The sequence below is a fragment of the Aspergillus piperis genome, assembly GCF_003184755.1.
Source record: "Aspergillus piperis CBS 112811 unplaced genomic scaffold BO85scaffold_17, whole genome shotgun sequence".
Lineage (NCBI taxonomy): Eukaryota > Fungi > Ascomycota > Eurotiomycetes > Eurotiales > Aspergillaceae > Aspergillus > Aspergillus piperis.
In genome coordinates this window covers 326,319-346,423 of record NW_020291607.1, presented here as the reverse complement: position 1 = coordinate 346,423, position 20,105 = coordinate 326,319, and the positions used below count along the sequence as shown (strand labels likewise).

Genomic DNA, 20,105 nt, shown 5'->3' with positions numbered 1-20,105 from the left:
CGTTCCCGACGCTTGACGTCTGGCCACGATCGCCATGTTTCAGGGCTAGTGGGATTGATTCGTTGCCTGTTAACGCCCAATGTCTGAGCCCAGGCCCTGATAGGGCCACCATCCCCGGAGAGGCGCTGCCCGACCAGGTTTCCCATTGGGGTCTGTCTACTTTATATAGCCTCTCGAAAAATCTCTTCGCAACTCCCCCGATTCCTGGGGTGTGTACATCAGAAACTAACCTCTCCGTCGCTTAATACATAATTCTAGCCGCTCACAAAGGACCCCCAGGCCATCTGACTGTCTCATCTGCAAGTTGATTGACTGTTCTCTGTTCCATCTGGATCGCTCCCGTGCCAATTGCTGTTTGCCGAACGCTCTTGTGTGTGTCTGTGTGTGTCTGCTATTTTTTCTTGCTCATCCTTTCGAGACCCTTTCTCGAGTGAGTCCGATGCTCGACGGATATATGATGCCAACTGCCCGGAAAGTATTTCTGATCCACCGTGCCACCGCAGGATAGCCCCCAGGACCGATACTTTCCCGTTGGAGCTTTGCTTTTCTTTGCTAAAAGTTCTTTGTTCTTCTGTTTTTATTACCAAATGTATTCTACCACCAAGATGAGCTTGCGCTGGCGCAAGAAGACCCACTGGCCGCCGTCGCCATGTGTGGAAGACGAAGCTGTTTCCCTCTCCCGCGAATTACACGGATTGTCCCAAATTGGAGAAATGCCCGGACTCGAAGGTGTTTGCTCCCGCGGAACCGTCGACCAATACCCAGTCCTTGTGGATGTTTTCTCTTACTCTTCATATGAGGAGACGACCGTCATCTATGAGGACTTCAGCCGTGACAGCAGCTCCGAGGACAACGTAGGGCCGCCAACCCCGGTGGATGAGAAACAGGGCCCGATGCTCTACCTTGTCGGGGATGACCAGGCAGTCTCGTTGTCCGCGCCACTTGCAAGTCGAGAGAAACCCCAGGACCCATCCAAGAAACCAGCTGTTCAGAGGCAGGACTCTACGACGCGAGGCCGCCCCAGGGCGGATACTAGAGCCCAGAGAGACAGCCCGCCTAAGAGGGATACAGCCCAGAGTTCCCGGGATGCCTCGAGAGCTTCGAACATACGCACTCCTGCCGTCACACAAAGCAAGTCTACTCCATCGTTGCCCAGGCGATTTGGGAGTGTGAAACATGGCCGCTCCGCCGACGCCCTTACCACTAAATCCGGCTACCAGTCCGACTCGGCTACAGTCAAGTCCAAGACCAAGCCTGAACCTGTGAACAAACCTGCCGCGCCTCAAACGGACAAAAAGTCGCCCACTGGGCTCTCCGTGGCAGAAAGGCTGGAAGAGAAAATCCGCCAGAGACAAGAACTTCGTGCCAAGGGAGGCTCAAGCGATGTGCCGAAGACGCCTAGTCCCCCGTCTACTGATCAACCCAGTGTCCCGGTTGAACTTCCCGCGGAGCCATCCACGACCCCTGCTGTCACTGCAGCGCCCAAGAGCACCGCCCCAAAAACCCGTCCTAGGTCCACGTCGACGCCCAAGGAGCCAGCTACTGACCGCCGTGCGGATGAACATGAGGCGTCCTCCTCAGCTGCAGCCCCGGCACCACAACTTCCACCACGTCCGGGATTGGCCACTAAGCCAGCAGGCCGATCAATCTCAAGCGACAAACCTCAGTCAACCGCTCAGCTGCCAGCCCGGCGGGCCGTATCTTTCCTAGATGACGTGCCGCAGAGGTCCTCGTCGCTCCCACGGACTCCCGAGGATATTCCTGAGCCACCACCACTACCACGCCGACGGAGCTCCTCACAGGACGCTGTTCGCCATCGAAGTTCATCGCAGGATGCTGTCCGTCAGACATCGCCAAAACGGCCGTTTTTCCTCCCGCCCTGCCCCAGATCGACTCCCATCGCCGGATACCAGGACTGGCACACGGTCAAGGGACTACCCCATCTGAATATTTGCCCGTCATGCATGAAGCAAATGCGCAAGTCGGAGTTCCGCGACCACTTCGTCCTAGCCAGTCCCCGATCCCGTGGAGAGAAAATCCGCTGCTCCATGAGCGAGCCCTGGACCCGACTGGCATGGATGCAGACGCTCAAGAAGCAGCTAGACCACCTCGAACTGCTGCACCAAATCACGCGGCCACCCCTCAGCATCAAGCCGTGCCCGGGGCGCATCATCACCGAGCAGCACTGGTACCGGATTGTGGACCCGGAAACGAACATGTACCTCCCGCAGTTCAATGTGTGCTCTGCATGCGTGCGGAACCTACGGGTCCTGATGCCGCAGCACCGGGACACCTTCAAACGGAGCTCCACCAAACAGGAACGAGCCTGCGACTTTCTGACAGACAGCCCGCGGTTTGTCCGGTACATTGACTGCCTAGATATCGCGGCCAACCGCGCCGACCAGGAACATATGCTGCGCCCCGACGTGACCGAGTTCCTCTCGTACGCTCGACGCAAGGTAGTGCTGCGGGACTGTCGGCGGGACCGACGGATCCTCAGCACGTGGCACTACATGCCGCAACTGCCAGAGCTGACAGTGTGCGAGGACTGCTACGATGACGTGGTGTGGCCGTTGGTCCGGGCCAAACACCCCATTGCGCGCAAGTTCTCGACGTCAATGCGACTGCTCCCCGGCGACGGACCGTCTCGGTGCCGCGAAGCAAGCTGTCAGCTGTACTCCCCGCGCATGCGCGCCAAGTTCGCAGAGGCGGTACAGTCGAACGACCTGATGTATCTGAAGCAGGTGGCGCTGCGCCGGCGCGACGCCGAGCAACGCTACCGGGACCGCGAGGAGGAATTGCTGGAAGATGCGAGTCGAGGATACGACGTGGAGGGAGAGATGCGGCGCAACGTGGAGGAATGGAAGCGAAACGAGTAGTTCGATACCATGTATTTCTTTGTTCGTGTTTGTGTGTGTGTGTGTTTTTGTCAGGAACCCGCCTGTATGTTAGTGTTGATGATACCTGTACACCTGATATCCAATCCAGCCCATTCAATCAATCAATCATCCTCCTTCCCCCCATCAGTAGAACCACCATCATTAGCAGCATCAACAATCCCCATTGCCTCCCCCAACCCAACAAACCTAAACCCCCTCCCCTTCAAAACCGGCAACACCCTCCTCAACCCCTCCACCGTCCAACTCCTCCGATCATGCATCACAACAATACTCCCCTCCCTAACCAAACTCCTGACATGCCACGCATTCACCCCCGCCCACCCAATCTGCGCATCATGCGGATACACACTCCCAAGCACAATCCTATACCCGAGCCCCCTTACCAGCTCTCTCATCCACCCCGAAAAGAACCCCGATCCAGGTCTAAACCACTTCCGCACCACCCCCTTCCCATCCCTCGGCCGTTCCACCCCAACCTCCTCATACACCCTCGCAATCACCCCCTCCACCTCCTGCATCTCCTGCTCCAGCACCTCCCTCTCCAGGGACACAGACGGCTCGTCGTGCATCGCGTGGTTCGCAAGTTCCATCCCGCTCTTCACTAGCGTGTGGAGTATCCCCTCCCGGCCGGGGATCTGTGACCCGATGAGGAAGAATGTCGCCCGCGCGTTGTATTCTTGGAGTACGTGTAGGATGTCGAGGGTGTAGGCGCTGGGAGCGTCGTCGATGGTTAGGGCGATGAGTTTCTCTTTCGGTGCTTCTTTTCCTTCTGTATCTTTGTTCTTGTTGGTGTTGGGCAGTGGTGGTGGTGGTGGTATCTCCCATAATGTATCCGGGTACTTCTCTGCCATGGAGCGGATGAGGGCGTGCGGTGGTCGGTAGATTATGTATAGGGGTAGGAGGGCGAGGAGGATGAGGAGGATGATGAGCAATGGGAGGAGCATGGTTAGGGTGCGGGTGCGGCGGTGTCGGGAGCGGAGGTGTGGGATGCGTGCGATGAGGGTTGTGAATGGGATGGCGAGGACGCGGAGAGGGAAGAGGAAGAGGGAGGTTGGGTGGAGGCGGGGCATGCTTTGCTTTGCTTTGATTGTGCTTGGGGTGGTTATCTGGGTATGTGGTGTAGTTGGTGGTGAGGAGGATGTAGGTGTGCGGAGGTTAGTTGGGTGTGTTTGTGGTTGTTGTTGTGTGTAGTATTTGTGGGTGGGGGGTGGAAGGCCGGTGTAGCGAGTGGATGGTGTCAGGCCATGGTGAATATGTGTCGGTGGGAGAGATTGCAATGAGAGATAATGTGAATGTAATGTGTTCGACGATGTGATGTGGTGAGGAGGTTGAAATTGGGGAAATGTCAGGAGGCGGAGCGGAGGTATGCGGCGATCCCGTTGGAGCATGTCTGGTATGTATGTAAGGGATCTAGACCTTGCTGAGGTCAATGTACTTTGTCTTCTAGAAAAGTTTCGATATGCAATACAATATTCTGCCATAATGTCTGCTATGTAAATACTGGTATTATCCCACTAATCCCACCACCTCTCCAGGCCATTTCTTCCCCCATACAATCGCCCGCGGTGGCACGCGACCCCCAACCGGCGCCAGCACTCGGATCTTGCCCTTTTCCGCGTCCACGTCCGCTACATACAGGAAGCCCATGATGCTGGCATCGCGCACATCCGCCGGGCTGGCCGTCGAGCTTGCATGTGTGATGGCCAGCAGCGAATTGGCCAGCGCTGTCGGCGCAGGAGGTAGCACCTTCTTCAGTGGCACGTTGGACGACCCAGCCGGCGTCACCGTTTCCTTCACCGGTCCGGCAATCCCAGGCAGCGTCAGTGCTACCGGGGTCTCTTCCTGCGGAGTCTGTCCCAGATCCACGTCATTGCTCCCACCGGGGAGGAAGGCATCGCCGGTACCCAGCTGCGACGGGTCGTACTCATCTTCGTCCTCCTCTGTTGAGGCGATGGTATAGTTGTAGACCGCTAAAGCGCCAAAGTCCAGCTGCTGCGCATGCGGCGACAATGTAACATTCGTCGACGATGACGACGCTGACAGTGACAGCGCCGCAGATGCCGTCGAGGGAATTGGGTTGCCGAAAAAGTATGTCCGGATCTGCGACTCGCTGACAGCCTTCATGAACGCCGCATCGCGATCAACACAACCCCCGGACTTGGACAGCTTGATCACCGATATGCGCTCATCCGACGCCGCTGCAGACGCACTAGCCGTAGGCTTGTTATCAAAGTTCTTCATCATAATGCTGTACAGTCGCTCGGAGCCAATAACCAGAATCGTCGTAACTGTGTCAAACCTGTCAGCGCATACACCCTCACCAGGATCAAAGAAAAAACTCACTTGCAAACTCCGTCACAATATGATTAATCATCTCGACATTCCCAGCCTTACTCTGACTCAAAATCCCCGGCGTATCCACAATAATCCCCGTCTCTCTAGCATCCTCATCCTCGGCCATCCTCCCCGTCACCGACAGCGCCAACCTCGACACGATAGACTTATACACCGACCCATCGGCCTCCAACGGATTCTGCATCGGATAGAAGTACACCAAAGGCAATTTCACCGGCACCGCACTCGGCCCGGACATAGGACTACTCCCCCAGCCTTCCTCAACATCAATCATCGTCCGGAACGCCGTAGCCGTCAACGTCCCCGGAACACTCAACATTCCCTCCGTAGGATCCAAATTAACCACCAGCGGCTGCCGGCCCACCTTAGTCGCATACGCCGTCAAGATCTTCGAAAGACTCGTCTTGCCCGCATCTTCAGGTCCGAGGATCAGCACCCGTGGACCATCCTTCCCCGTCGCCTTGGCCTCCTGTCGTAGCGTCTCCAGCGCAAAATGCACGTTCGCATATTCAATCATCGGTGTTTCCTCCGCCACGTACTCGCTCTGGCAGCCGCCCGCGCCGAGTCCGCGCGTCGCTGTTCCATTCGTACCGCCTGGGGCGAGGCTGTCCAGGCCGGTGATGGCCTCTCCGGCGCTGACTTCTAGCGTGCATCCATGCCAGGTGTAGATTGCTGCTTTGGTGCCGGAGAAGGTGTAGGTTTGGGAGGGGGCTAGTTCGGTACCGAAGAGTTCGGCGGTTCCGGCTAAGAGCTAGTTCTCCAGGTGGTAGATATGTCAGTCAGCTGTCTCTTTTTGTGAATTGGGGGGATATGAAGATTGCTCGAGGAGAGGGGGGTTATGGTAGCTCACCTTTACGCGGACGGTCGTGCCAAAGGCGACTTCGAACCGCCACTCGGAGCCCTTGGAGAGGCTGATCTGAGAGGGCGGGGCGGGGGCGAACTCGCGGTCCGCCGAGGGTTGTGTTAGATCGAGACCGGGGAGCGACATGGCATCGCCTGGATAATTGGGTTCGTTATCTGGAGTGTGGTATGCGGACTGGAGTTTCTGGTAGAGCTCCGAACAGGCGGAGAGAATGACGATGTTTAGCCTGTTTGCAGGACGGAACCGTCCCGACTGGTTCGCGTTCGCAGGACATCTTACTATTATCTTAACTCATCTATATTATACTTTAAGTTGCTACACAGAATACCTACTATGGCAATGTTCAATTCATAGTTACTGCATATCCATCATTTGCAAATCTACCTAACAATGACATAACTCCGAACACAATCCAGTCAAACCATCCCGATTGCATCACGACTCCAGGGTGCAGCCCCGGTCCAAATGGTGTAGAACAGAAAATAGAAAAAGGAAAAGAAAACCACATTATAGAGGCGTATATCAGGTATCCAGGAGATAATAAGAAACGGCATAGATAATGAACGAAACGAACCCAAGGCTTTCCTCGATCGCCAGGACCTCACCGGCCAATCCCCCGTGCGAACCACATCACTCGCACCCAGACGGCATCATTAGTAAAGAAATATTCGCGGCCAATACGATACATCAAGAATCACTTCAATTGGGACTTAGGGATCGTGATGCGCTCGGGTGGATTGGCCAAAGCCTGAACTCGGATGAATTCCAGAGTAGGGGCAAATTGTGAACAGATAAGGAACAGCTTCGGCTGCTTCTCCATTAAGCATCGTTCAAAACCATAGCAGTTGGGGAATAAGGGGGAGATTTTCCAAGGGGGTGGAATCGATGGCGAATCTGTCCAGACTCGAGCTGGACGTGGGCAAGCCGACACGGCGCATAATCACGACAATTTTGCTTCCAGATTGGCTAGGGTGTTTAGAAGAAATACGGAATAGAGGCGCTGTAAAGCAGGTTAGCAAATATACTTTGAAGATCTGGCGCCATGCAAGACTTACGCAAGCGCAAAGGCAGCCGTAACGCCAACAAGAGCACGGTTCCGCACGCGCTCCTGCTTGAGCTTTTCCTCCAGAACCTTGGCCCTCTTCACACGGAGGGTCTTGGCTTCCTCATCTTCTTCCTCGTCATCGTCGCTGAGCACTTCCGTCTTGCGCTTCTGGGCTGCCTTGGCCGACGAGGGCTCTGCCGTCTCGGTCTGAAGCTTGACCGCCTCTTCTACCATTTCTTTCGCCTTGGCGATCATCTGCTCGGTATCGGCGGCAGACGGTGCCTCAGGAAGGCTGATAGGCATCTCAACGGAAACGGTGGTCTGGGAGGTTTTGGCCTCGTCAGCGGTCTCCGCGTTGGTCTCAACATCGACCTTGACCTTCTCACGCTCCTGCTCCTCCTTCTCCTCGGGCTCTTCCGCACGAGCAGCCGTCCTCTTCGCCTTGGATGCGGATGCCGGTTTCTTCGGGGTAGGAGCGGGCTTCTCGTCACCGTCCACTTCAACGCTCTGATGAACGGTGCCGGTGACCGATTCCGACTCCACGGTGGAAGCCGTCAACTCCAAAGAAGACTGAAGGTTGGCGTTGGCAGCACTAGTCGCCGCGGCGTTGGCCTCTTTCATGGCGCGAGTCTGGCGGGGCTTACGCGGGGAGGTCGACTTCTTGCTTGGAGAAGCAGACCGTCCCCTACGGAGGCGTGGTGCAGTGAGAATGGCCGGGGCTTCGATCGGCGGCAAATCAAACCGAGGTGGCGGGGTAATTTGCTTCTTCGCGGACGAGGGGCTTTGAACGATGTCGGTAGGATCGAGAAGGGCCCTAACCCAGTCGTACATTTGATACTCCTTTGCTAGCTCGAGGGCTGAAAGTAATCAGAACAATGTTCATAACTGCTGAATTGCGATACTTACCAAGCAGAGGCGAGATCCAAACATTGCCGGCGATCTCGTCTTCGCTAGTCTCTGTCCGAGTCTTCAGGTACTCCCGCTCAGACCGTTCTTCATCGAGCTTTGCCCAAGGGAAGGCAATCTTGAACATTCCGGTAGCACTGACAAATCCATCTTTGCTACGTCTCTATAGCGACAGGTCAACAACCATTCTATGACATCACGTTTGTTCATTCTCGGCCATCCTTACCATCAAAAAGTAGGTTTCGGGATGCTGTTGAGGAGAGTGTGAGGGGAAAATCTCGGAGCCCTTGAGGTCTCTAGGCAGCGGCGCGCGCAAGTGTGCATACTCGAAGGGGCCGAGGTTTTCAGGCTTTGTCGCATTTGACGTGCCAACCTGGGTGGGTTTCACGGCGAGGTTGGTCTTTCCCAGACGACGGCGCGAAAGAAGTTCATCGTCTGAAGTCGCAGGAGGTAGAAGGAGACAGATTAGTCTGGCGCACGCTTTGGTGGAGATATCGGCATGCCACGATCGAGTCTGAGCTCGGGCGCTAGCTGGAATCATAACTTACAAGCAGGAGCCACGTCCGCAAGGATGAGAGGGTTGTTTTTCTTCGGCAATGAGCGCACCATGATGAATGATCAGGCTCGCGAGCAGGGTCAATGGAGAAGCGAGGGGTATCGGATGAGGGTTGGTGATGAGAGAAGATGCGTCGCCAAAACGGCGGCCACGTTGCAGGCGCGTCTGTCGGCGCTCTCCAGGCGAGGTAGGTCGCGAACGCAAACACGGCACCACAAGAGGGCGCACAGAGACAAGCACCGCGGGTTTAAGATGAGCGGGTGATGGACAAGGACGCTCAGGCAGAGAGCCGCGACGACCCAGGTGATAATGGAATGGAAGTCAGGGCGCGGGTTCGATAAGCAGGATCAAAGAAATGCGTAGGGGAAGGAAAATAATCAGGGAATCGAAAGCAAATTGGGGAGGGCGATTGATTCCCACCGTGACCAACTGTGACCGTCTGGGAACCCCCACAGTACCGCGCTACTGTGACACCACTGCAGCAGTGAGCCAATCATAACTTTATTTGTTGATGGGGCAAGCCAAAACAGCAAGTATCTGCGGTGCCGGCCCATCCCCCGGTATCTGTTGTGACGTGTTTGGCTCATCATGGTATCGCTGCCTTGACGCCTCACCGCTGCCGGTTGTCCCCGTGACGCCCATCCATTACGATTCTTGTTGTTTTTAGGTTCCTTGCAATGGGTTCCATGGCTGCGGTTCGCGTAAAGTATCTACGTATTCTACCAGAAGAACCTTCCTTTACTGGTTCAAATCCAAGGCAATAATCTGGCGGTATTGGATTTATACCAGGACTTGTAGGTACTGGGTTGGGCCACCCGCATATACCATGCATAATGCCTATGCGCAATATGCCGTGAGTCGGACATTCGGGCAACTTGGGTTTGGTGCATTCGGGGCACTGGATTCGAATGAAACACGCCCACCATGTCTGCAAAGCATGAAACAGCTTAACCACCGGCTTAGTATCTATTCCAATTGCTGATATTAAAACTTGTAACACTGTGCTTAGTAGTGACGCGAACACCCCAACTCCAAACTTGTCTAAGACATTTTGTACTAGTTAGTAGTACTAGTATGCCGGCGATATAAATAACCCGACTACTACGGCCTGGCAATCATAGTATGCTAGTAATACCACGGAGTAGCAGTGGAATAGCTCAGTCCACCTATTACTAGTAGTATCCTTAGGCAAATCTTTAAGCATAATAATCGTAGTAGAGGCTCAACCAAAATGCAGTACATCATCCCTCACCCAATGCCTTGGAATCAAAACATCATCACCGGGAATTAGTGCGGAATAGGTAATATGTAACTATAAATTGCACGGCAGCCATCCGGATAAAGAGACTTAATCTTTGCAGATAAATGGATAGTTATCAAGCATAATATGAGTATTTCCAAAATAGTATCCCATTCAAACCAATCAAAGCCGAGTACATAATTCACCTCCAAGTGCAGTTAATACTCAATGGTAGATACCAGACTGTAGCCTTTCTATGACATCTCATCTCCGGCATTCCATCCAGGGAGGTAGACCTCGGTGTTTGTATAACAACCTAGCATGGTCTCATTTCTCGTCAGGATCGTGAAGTCAAAAGAGGATCAAGATCCCCAAATTATCATCCGTTCCAAAAATACCCATTGCGTGGCCTGTTCCATGGATTGCTCTGGCTCCCCTTAATCTTTCGGCGGACACCAGGCAAGAAGAAGGAAGAAGGTCTGGTCTGGCCCATCCACTTCCATCCACTCCTCCACCGCCTTTCTTTCCCCCCCACTTGTTACTTTAGTCCACTGCTTCCACTCCAAAACATCCCTAAACAATTCTCTCCTCAGCAGTTTCCTGTATTCCTATCGTCTGGTACGTGATGTTCGATGTTCCTTAGACTCTCCTAACGAAGACTCACCTTTTCCCTAGTCTGTATATCCTATTTGCGAGGAGCAACATTAGCATATCCCCTCCCATCTTCCCCCCTATATCCAAATACCCCACCAACAACAATCATGACCGATCACGAAGAAGATCTCGTTGCCTCCCAGACCGAGGGTTTCAAGGTTGGAGAGAAGAAGACCATTGAAGAGTACCAGAACCTTGGTATGTGCTATCTACGCTCGCCTACCCCTCTCCCTGGCAATCCGATACCCCTCCCACTCCCCCGTGGTAGTAGCCTCGTGGCATCCAACATCGCCGCCGCCCCCTTGCTTGCTGCCCAGTCCCGTCAAACGTACATCGCAAGCATTCCTGACACTCCACCGTTGAAATTGGAAATTGTGTCTCTTGCATAACTTTATCTTCTTCATTGGAACCTTCATCCGCCTTAATTCCTGTCTAATTCGAATCATTCACAGACAAGAACGACGAGTCTCTCAACCGCTGGAAGGCCTCTCTGGGTCTGGCCACTGGAACTCCCATTGGCGACCCCAACGACCCCAGAAAGTGCATCATCAAGTCCCTTGCCCTGGAGGTGGAAGGACGCCCCGATGTTGTGATTGACCTGTCTACTCCCAATGCGCTCGACACCCTCAAGGACAAGCCCTTCAAAATCAAGGAGGGTGCTGTCTTCCACATCAAGGTCGTCTTCCAGGTGCACCATGAGGTTCTGAGCGGTCTCAAGTACCTTCAGGTAGTGAAGCGCAAGGGTATCAGAGTTAGCAAGGACGAAGAAATGCTGGTAAGTGCTCTAATTTCGACAATCGTGGCAGAATGTAAGCCGTGTACTCACTCTCTTCTAGGGAAGCTACGCCCCCAGCACCACCGACAAGCCCTTCTACGAGAAGAAATGTAAGCTGCTCATTAACTGCTCTCCCCCCCTCCAACTCCACAGTAAAGGGATCCGTACCTAACACACTCCTAGTTAACGCCGAGGAAGCCCCTTCGGGCATGATCTCCCGTGGCCACTACAACGCTGTATCCAAGTTCGTCGACGACGACAACCACACCCACCTCCACTTCGAGTGGTCCTTCGACATCGCCAAGGACTGGTAGAAAGGATGAAATGAAATTCCTTATAGAAGTCAGTCGGACTGGCTCTGCTTTCTGGCTTTTCCCATCACACTTCCTTTCTTTCTTTATCACCTCACATATGAAACTATGAATCCACTACCTGCCTATTTACTCCTCCATGAGAAGCGCAAACTTATCATATTACATCCCTGTCTATTCTGCGCAGTTTTACTAGCGTTGGACCTACCTACCTATCTGCATCTTACTATTGTCCGAATTCTGGAATACAATATTCTATTTTATAACCCTCCATTGTCTACTAGTACACACTCTTGCAGGGCTCATATCAAATTCCCAGGCTATGTTCTCGATTTGCAGAGTTATCGCCCTATCTACTACATACCGATGACTGCATACTATGCATACATACTAAGGGCCGTTTTGCGAGCGGCCCGGCCCGGTCCTATCCTGTCCTGGGCCTTTTTCTTTTTTCCTGTTTCTCCCCTCTGGGAACCGAGAAATCCTATGTGTGACTGACTAATTTTTTCTAAATGTTCTAACTGCATCTTGCTGTCGTACATCGCACCATGGGATATTGTCTATAAATGCCTGTCATATTTACCAAACTCCCCAAGAAGATCCATGAATGATGTGTAAGAGGATGTGGGTTTGAAAAAAAAAAAAAAAAAAAAAAAAAAAGCTTCAGAAAACAGAGCATACTTAGAATGAAAAGCTATACATCATCTCTCTAGAAGCCTAGAACGGTAGCAGTCTGGCTAGATAAATACTAGTGTACCATGAGCAATTGCAGGTTATGTCATAGATAGACCCATAGATATAGTAATATCAACCACTTTTGATCCAAAAAAAAAAAAAAAAAAAAAAAAAAAAAAAAAAAAAAAAAAAAAAAAAAAAAAAAAAAAAGACACAAGAAAAGAAAGGAGGAAAGGACATAAGAAAGGGAAAGAAGCAAAAACAACAGCAAAAAAGCAACCTCAGGCAGAAAAAAGTAAAGAGAATCGAGAAAAAAAAAAGAATATAGAAGGAAAAAAGATAAGAAGGGTATCACAGAAAGTAGTCAATCACCGGACTCTGGCCATCCTTGTTCTGCTGCGCCTGCTGCTCGCCCCGATGGATATCATTTTCCGGCGCGGCGTCAAAGATATTGAAATACCGTTCGCCTGTATCACTAACCTCCAGGACACTAGCCAGGTTTCCGCACCGGTAACAGTAGTTCGGTGCACTCCAGACCGTACTGAGCCGGTCATCGTAGAGAACTTGATATCCCTCCTGACACAGCTGGTGAGCCCGTAGAATATGCGACATGCTGTTGACCTCGAGAAATTTGCGGACCACCTGCGCACCGAACGTATAGCCCGCTCCACGCGGCGACAGGGAGAATTCATCCCGTTCGGTGTCGGGATCCGACCAAACTAGATCAGCCATGGGACCTTCGTGTGGGATTTCGCGGAACCGGTCGATGATTTTGATTTGGTCGATGGAGTGGATGGATGGGGACAAGCCGCCGTGGACGCAGAAGATCTGGTCATTGATGACCACGCTGAGGGTCAGGAAGTCGAACATATCCGTGAAGTAATGCCAGACGTTGGCATTGCCGTATTTGCGCGCGCATTCCGTGTAGAATCCGTATGATTGCGTTACACCACGCGACTCGTGATTGCCGCGGATAAGATGGACGCGCTGGGGGTATCGCAGTTTCAAGCACACGAGGAGGGAGATTGTCTCCACGCTGAACAAGCCTCGATCAACGTAGTCGCCTGTTTGGGTGAGAAAAAAGAACGTCCGTCAGCACTCATGCTCGCACATAAACCGAATTATCTCTGGGGATCGGCACGCCTTTTCTTGTTGCTGCCCATTTCCCTTCTTTCCCGCCAACCACCAGTATAATATCACGCGGAATACTAACCAAGAAACAAGTAGTTTGTATTGGGACAGAACCCTCCGATCTTGAATATCTCAATCATGTCGAAGAACTGTCCGTGGATATCTCCGACCACCGTGACCGGAGCCGCAATGTGGACGACATTGCTCTCTTTCATCAACAGTTCCTTGGCCTTGGCGCATATCGCTTCGATCACCGAGTCTGCCAGCAACTCTTTCCGGTAGAGTCTCTCAATGCACTCGTCGAGGTCGATACTAGCTGATCCAACGGTGAGGGGCCGCACAGGACGAGTAGAGGGGGGGGGTGGGGGGAATGCTTACCTGGTAATCCAGGCATTTTTCGGAGTAGATATATTAATCAACTCAGAAGATTCAAAGATATCTGTATACTCATGCAGTGCGCAATGTTCGATTGCGCTCAATAATAGAAAATGGAGGCTCAGAAGTCCACCGAAAGTCGTGTATAGGTGCCCAAAAGGAAGGAGAAAAAATCAACGGATTGAAGACACCGCTATTATAAGCGGAGAGTGAATAGTAGTCGTTCCGATTCGAGAAGGGATATGTTTGTTTGAGAGGTTCCTGCAGTAGCTCGCATCATGGCCAACGGCACACAGTACGCAGGAGCAGGAGTGAGCGTCTCACAGGGGGCGACCTGTGACCGGTGAGGGAAGAGCAGGGTCTAGACGCGGGTTCGGAGGGGTGTCAGTTAAAGTTCGGAGAGCTTGCGCTGCACTCAATCCATATTTCGGAAAGAATCTGTACTTCTAACAGATGGGGATGAAGCAAACCAGGATTATCGACAGGCACAAAGCCCATTCAACCCGCCGAGGGATTCCTGGCTACATTCTGCCGGGTGGCACCGCCTGCTGTTCCGTCCGCATCATCGATGAAGTTGGAGGTGTGAATATCCCGTACATCACTTGTCTCGGTGGGTTTGCTAGCAACTAACTGTCAGAATACTGTATTATGCATAATGTCTTTGAGATCTGGTGCCTTGGAGGTGCGAAAGATCTCCTGCCAGCACCCATTCTCTGTACTAGAGTGAAGTATTTGAATACAGAGTGCAGGCCGTCACATCTAGAATTGGAAGTATATCAAGTTGGTCTATGCAGCTAATCTGTACAAATGCTCTTCCCATCTCTCCAATTGGGTATCACTGCTTCAAGAGTCCTGCACTCTGCCCCTGCTCTTCTTCATCCGTCTCATATTCTTCATCTGTTTCCTCCTCTTCGTCCGTTTCCTCGTCCGTCACTTCCTCGTATTCAGAGTCGGTTACCTCTTCCTCTGTTTCTGTCTCTTCCTCAGTCTCCGTCTCGGGCTCATCAAGCCACTGGTCGAGTGACTTCCCCTTCGCTGAGGAGGCACCCGCTACTCCGCGACCATCCCGTTGCCTGCCTGAAGTTGCAGCGGTACTTTCATGCTCCTTGAGGGCTCGATCAAGCCGCTCGCCTGCAGTCAATGAGGACTTTTCTACCACGTTTGGTTTAATATCATTCTCTCGGAGGCGTGGGTCGGGCTCTTGTCCGGACTCAACCCATTCAGGGAGGCTTTGATAGCCATTCAGGCCAAGCATTCCAGCGTCGGGACCAACGACGAGGGTCGAGGAGCCAATCAGCCAATCTTTGCGTGTTTCTGACGGGCTTGGGGCGTGTGGTACGGGCTTCGGGGCAAGTAGGAGCAGATTAGCCAGTTGTGTAGAAGAAGGAGAAGCGAGCAAAGCCTTGTATAGGCGGGCACGGTCGCGGAGATCGTAGGAAGGATCATATCGAGCAAGGAGAAGAAGGTACCGCCAGAGCAGCGTCATCCTATCTTCTTCAGGTTCATCACTCTGTGGTTTCTCGTCGCCTGAATCCTCTTTCCGCTCCTCTTCGTTCTCCGTCCACTCGTTGACGATCTTCTCAGGCTTGGGTTCTGGTGGTGGCACCTCCTTTGGAGGGTTTCGCAACAGATGATGCAAATATACCTTAGCACCCAGGAGGATGATCTGCTGCTTAACAGCCTCGGATTCATTTGCAAAATCTTGTACCAGAATGCGCAGGATATCGGCCGCAATATTTCTCTCAGGCGCGACACCAGCAAATTCTCCGACCAGCCAAACAATGGTTGCTCTGGCATCGGGATTCTTTGTTAATCCCAAATGCTTGACAAGCTGAATCACTGTCTTCTCGTGTGAAGGTGGGTCCTGCTGAATGAGGTGTCTAATAACGGTCAACGACTCTGAAACAAGATTGTCGTCTAGACTCGTAACTTGGCTCAAAAGGACGCGGAGACAATGATCAGCACTTCGAGGTTCACTCTGTGCGCAGCGCCCTATAGCACGCACGCTTTCTCGTACTAGGTCTGGGTCTGAGCTCTGAGAAAAGTGTTCCAGTTCGCTGAGGATCACGCCCTTCAAGTGCAGCCCGCAGTGGGGAAAGAGTAAAGTGAGTACCTCCAGCTTGAGGCGCCAGATATGAGGCGGATCTACCGCGTGGACCAGGAAGTGCGTAGTGTATTTCGTAAACGGCTTGGGGTGTTTTAGGGCAACGGCGACAATGTTATATAGCGCAACGTGCTGCGTATCCTGTGGGCTCCGAACCAGCGCAACTAGAGGACCAACGGCGGCATCAAGATACTCTGGAGTGCCGAGGTAAAGGAAACACCGGACAACGCCAACAATCACAGCGGAGTTACGATTTTGCAGCAACAGCTTGCAAGTACGTAAGAAGAACTCAAGATCAGGATCCAGCACAAGCACTTCATGCTCGTTATCATCACCATTGCTCTCCGGCGCCTTATCGTCCTCGTAGAAGCCTTCGGGGATTGCCTGTTTACCTTTCTGGACCTTGCGAGGGAAGCACTTCCTGGCGTAAAAGGTCAGAAGACGCAGGGTTGAGAGTTGGCTCCATTCGTCCATGTCGACGAGCTTCTTGACAAGGCTTCGGTAATGCTTATGGATGAGATCGATTCTGTCCGGACAAACATCTAGGAAAGCGGCGACAGCAGGCCCGAGGACAAAGTACTGACTATCACCGAGCAAAGTAGCAAGATACCCAATCAGCTGAGGGAGTGTACTCGGGTCCAGGCGATAACACTTTGGAATTGCCAGTGCTGCGGCTTTGCGAACATGTGGGCTCATGTCGCCGCAGCCTCTTTTGATAGCAAGGGACACAATCTGACTGATGACTGGCACTCTGATTCCGGACATTGTACGAAGCGCCATAGCCCGTGAGTGGGGGTTCTGATCGGTAAGCGACTTCTGGATGGCATTGATAGATAGGAGCGCAAGGTCCGGTTCCGCCTCCGCATGATGGACCAAATAGATGTAGACCAACTTCTTAACCTCAAGATTCGAACTAGCGACATTTTTGACCACAGCCGAGAAGAAAGGAAGGGAGGGTTCGGATCGATACATCAACTATATGGCGCAAGAACAAAAGAGCGTTAGACAATGGATTCTTGCATTGAGGCATCTCGAGGCCTTACCGTAATCACCCGGCGCATGCCATCCAGGACCTCCCGGTCATTCCGACTATCCAGAAGCTTTTTGATGTGAGCAGTAGCCAAATTCCGAGACGATAAACCCGTGCTAGACCCCTTACTCAGGGCTGCTGATTGGGCTGCTTCGAGGGTGAGCTCACGAGCTGCTCGCACGACCAGTTAGTTGATTTGTCCAAATGCGGAGGACAATTGGCGAGCAACTGTCCGCGGTGACATTACCTGTTTCCAGCATCGTGGATATTCTGGAAATGGTCTCCATCTTGGCCCCGAGGTCCTTCGCATAGGCGCAATAACAGATCAGACCTGGGGAGGGGGATGTCCCTAATAGAGGGGAGCTGGAGGAAGTTGGAAGTTCCGCGGCGGCGGGCGGGCAGCTGACATGACGATTGGGTAACGTGCTTAACTACGGCTACTTTCCATCATCCGCTAATCCCACTTGCTATCTCGGTAACCCTCACCAAAGCAGGAGATTAGGAGAACCTATTATTCTTCAACCCCCTAATTTATCATTCGTATCAATGCTATCTATCTAATTTCTACATGGAATCTACTATTATGATAACTGCAGTAAACAACCAGATGTCTCGACGGCTTTTGGTGGGAGAGGCTCATGACTTACGGCGTCATGTCTGTGTGACTGAGAAGTCGCTTTAGAGCATGACAACTCCATTTGTTGCTTTTACGCCGTGTTTTGATATGAAGAAAGCAATATGCTGGATAGAGATGACGTGATCAGCGAAGTCCAGCAAAACTTGCTCATACATCAACACCAGGTGATGGGTCATGGCCTGAAGCCACGAAGTTGGCTAATTGGCTCCTATCCATAGAACGGTAGAGTAGGATGACCCCTTTATCCCAGACATCTTAGTCTACATCATTCAAACCCTCGCCATCGTGAATAATCCCTTTACAATCTTCACTTTACTTGTGATTCTAGGCACGCTGCTCGCCGTTCCCACAACGGACTCTCGTGGCACAGCATCATCGTCTTTGATCTGGGTTTCCTGCCCGAGAGGATCGCCGTCAGCATCAGAGCTGGAAAGCGCTGATACCTTCCATGCTCGCACAAGTCCGAGGCAAATGCATGCTGCCATAAACATGAAGCCAACAAATATCTGGGCATGCAGGAAGTTAGTTCCGTTGTCGGTGCGTAGCCAAAGAGCGATCGGTTCAGCAAATGTGCTCGGGATGACGACTGAAAGCCAGAAGATCGACAATGCAGATGGCAAGAGTTGTAATCCCACAACCTCCGCGCCAACTGGAGCTACAGTAGTCGTGAAGGTCGCAGCAAAAGGACCGCTAATCAAGGCATAGAAGATGAGGACTCCGAAATCTTTGGCAAAGACCCAGATGACGAGAGAAAACAGGCCGGCCAAAAAGGTACAAGCGAGAGCGGTGTTCAGCCGTCCAAAGCTGTCGCTGACGTACCCTATAACAGGTCGCCCAAGGCCTCCTCCAAGATTGAACATGGCACCAACAATTGAGCCTTGAGATGCGGTCAGGCCTACGGTGGTTGCATAGTCGGGAATGGAGAACAGAAGGGCCACGTAGCCCAACACGCTAAAGCAACCCCAGGCCAAAGTGAGCAGGAATTCTGGTCTTCTCAAAAGCTCTGTATGGAAGGCGATTTGAACAGCTCCAATGGCCTTGTTTCGATCCCTTAAAATGATAGCAGAGAAGCCGCACGCAGCAGCGGAGACGATCGCCAGGATGCGGAAAGCCCAGCCAATGCCCCATCTCTGAATCATGGCACCTGTAGCCAATGAATAGATAAGGCCCCCGATCCCCGATCCAGCCGTTGCAATACCATTGGCAAGGGACCGACGGCGGGTGAACCACTGAGGAATGATGCCAACAGTAGCACTGAATTGCATGCCCATGCCAAATCCAAAGCACAGAGCCTGACTGAGGAACAATTGCCAAACCTGGCCCGCCCATGACGCTCCCAACAATGCCGCAGTCTGCAATGTGATCCCAATCATCAAGGTAAATCTTGTACCCCACATTCGGGTCGTGATTGTTGCGACTGGCGCGATGAATTGAGCCATACTAAGGGAGAGGCCTCCGACAAAGGCGTAGTCGAGGTCTGATGCTCCTGGGAATGTATTTGTGTCCAGATAGTGGGCCAGAAAGACACCATAGACCTATTTGCGACAAGAGTTAACAAATATAGCCTTGTCTAGAAGACCATGAGTGAGGCCTTACACTGTTGATTCCCCATGTATGAGCATTGACCAGAAAGACGCACAGCACACAGATCCAGCCATAACCACCGTCGACCTCTATGGGTGCTGATGATTGAGTCTGTTCGGGGTCGGCTAGATTGTCATCGGATGTGCCATTCTTGGATAGCACCGTCTCTGGACAGTCAGTAGAAGGATGAATGGCGTCGTGGTCAAGCACAGCCGCCGTCATCGTGTAGCTTGAGTCACCGCCCTTCTCGGAATGCATATCTTTGCTCGTCACCAGCAGGAGGGCTTGAAAAGAGTATAATACGAAACAGAATGAAGAGGAAGCGATGCCACAGTTTGTCTTCGATTGAATGGCATACTACTAGATCCATAGGTAGTGATCTAAAAAGGGCCATTGAGATATGATTATATCAGCCCCATATATAAGAAGACATTGGCAAAGTAATTGACAGGGATCTAGTTGTCTATCACCGTGGTTGAGTCATACCATTGTTGCACTTAGTGTAACTATCGGACTATCATAGAAATTGCGTACCCCAGCTTGGCGTGCATAAGGCTATCTAGATATCCCTGTAGATGGCCGCCAGTTATCATAAAATCTTAGATTAAGTGTGGAGACCTCTACTATAGTATCTTCCGGTTACCAGTTGCTTTAACCTTTCTTGATTCGAAGCTAATCCAGTACTTTCCCACGCCTCATTCTGCTGATAAGACACACCATCTGCTTGTCTTCAATGCCTAGACGAGACGATGACATGAAAAGTACTAGTGCATGATCATAGACGGAGCAGGTAAGCGCTGACAGTCACTAGCCGTACTAGGTAGAGTAAGGAAAGGTTCCAATTAAACCTACTACTAGTAGCTGGCGTGTGATTGTTATCTGACATATTATCATGGCTCTCGGCACCAACTGAACATAGTTCAGCTAAGTAGGTATACGATCAATTCACGGCGGCTGACTGAGCT

At 52.2% G+C, this 20,105-nt stretch overlaps 8 protein-coding genes across 8 annotated transcripts; 2 read left to right on the top strand and 6 right to left on the bottom strand.

The window, feature by feature from the left end:
* Positions 1-605: 605 nt before the first annotated feature.
* BO85DRAFT_402773 (uncharacterized protein) lies at positions 606-3,013 on the top strand (the record flags this gene model as incomplete). Its single annotated transcript, XM_025657204.1, has 2 exons — positions 606-1,519; positions 1,727-3,013. The coding sequence occupies 2 exons, from the start codon at positions 606-608 to the stop codon at positions 2,877-2,879; spliced, it is 2,067 nt and encodes a 688-aa protein (XP_025512888.1). The 3' UTR covers positions 2,880-3,013.
* BO85DRAFT_426392 (chitin deacetylase CDA4) lies at positions 3,002-4,322 on the bottom strand (the record flags this gene model as incomplete). Its single annotated transcript, XM_025658112.1, has 1 exon — positions 3,002-4,322. The coding sequence occupies exon 1, from the start codon at positions 4,286-4,288 to the stop codon at positions 3,002-3,004; it is 1,287 nt and encodes a 428-aa protein (XP_025512887.1). The 5' UTR covers positions 4,289-4,322.
* Positions 4,323-4,334: 12 nt separating this feature from the next.
* Positions 4,335-6,306, bottom strand: BO85DRAFT_522365 (cleavage polyadenylation factor subunit CLP1). The gene is made up of 3 exons (XM_025665257.1): positions 6,106-6,306; positions 5,244-6,006; positions 4,335-5,188 (listed from the first exon to the last, which is right to left on the bottom strand). The coding sequence occupies exons 1-3, from the start codon at positions 6,241-6,243 to the stop codon at positions 4,407-4,409; spliced, it is 1,683 nt and encodes a 560-aa protein (XP_025512886.1). The 5' UTR covers positions 6,244-6,306; the 3' UTR covers positions 4,335-4,406.
* A 786-nt stretch (positions 6,307-7,092) lies between these two features.
* BO85DRAFT_378011 (KilA-N domain-containing protein) lies at positions 7,093-8,677 on the bottom strand (the record flags this gene model as incomplete). The annotated part of the gene is made up of 5 exons (XM_025656285.1): positions 7,093-7,117; positions 7,173-8,019; positions 8,069-8,231; positions 8,295-8,548; positions 8,617-8,677. 5 exons carry the CDS (start codon positions 8,675-8,677, stop codon positions 7,093-7,095), a joined length of 1,350 nt encoding a protein of 449 aa, XP_025512885.1.
* A 1,948-nt stretch (positions 8,678-10,625) lies between these two features.
* BO85DRAFT_490617 (rho GDP-dissociation inhibitor) lies at positions 10,626-11,607 on the top strand (the record flags this gene model as incomplete). The annotated part of the gene is made up of 4 exons (XM_025663668.1): positions 10,626-10,716; positions 10,971-11,293; positions 11,355-11,403; positions 11,477-11,607. 4 exons carry the CDS (start codon positions 10,626-10,628, stop codon positions 11,605-11,607), a joined length of 594 nt encoding a protein of 197 aa, XP_025512884.1.
* An 851-nt stretch (positions 11,608-12,458) lies between these two features.
* BO85DRAFT_402759 (serine/threonine-protein phosphatase) lies at positions 12,459-14,244 on the bottom strand. Its single transcript, XM_025657203.1, has 3 exons — positions 13,789-14,244; positions 13,493-13,726; positions 12,459-13,343 (listed from the first exon to the last, which is right to left on the bottom strand). The coding sequence occupies exons 1-3, from the start codon at positions 13,802-13,804 to the stop codon at positions 12,631-12,633; spliced, it is 963 nt and encodes a 320-aa protein (XP_025512883.1). The 5' UTR covers positions 13,805-14,244; the 3' UTR covers positions 12,459-12,630.
* Positions 14,245-14,530: 286 nt separating this feature from the next.
* On the bottom strand, positions 14,531-17,285 carry BO85DRAFT_426380 (AP-3 complex subunit beta). Its single transcript, XM_025658111.1, has 3 exons — positions 17,167-17,285; positions 16,933-17,090; positions 14,531-16,864 (listed from the first exon to the last, which is right to left on the bottom strand). The coding sequence occupies exons 1-3, from the start codon at positions 17,204-17,206 to the stop codon at positions 14,621-14,623; spliced, it is 2,442 nt and encodes an 813-aa protein (XP_025512882.1). The 5' UTR covers positions 17,207-17,285; the 3' UTR covers positions 14,531-14,620.
* A 114-nt stretch (positions 17,286-17,399) lies between these two features.
* On the bottom strand, positions 17,400-19,391 carry BO85DRAFT_451845 (MFS general substrate transporter). The gene has a single exon (XM_025660685.1). The coding sequence runs from the start codon at positions 18,927-18,929 to the stop codon at positions 17,826-17,828; it is 1,104 nt and encodes a 367-aa protein (XP_025512881.1). The 5' UTR covers positions 18,930-19,391; the 3' UTR covers positions 17,400-17,825.
* Positions 19,392-20,105: the final 714 nt, after the last annotated feature.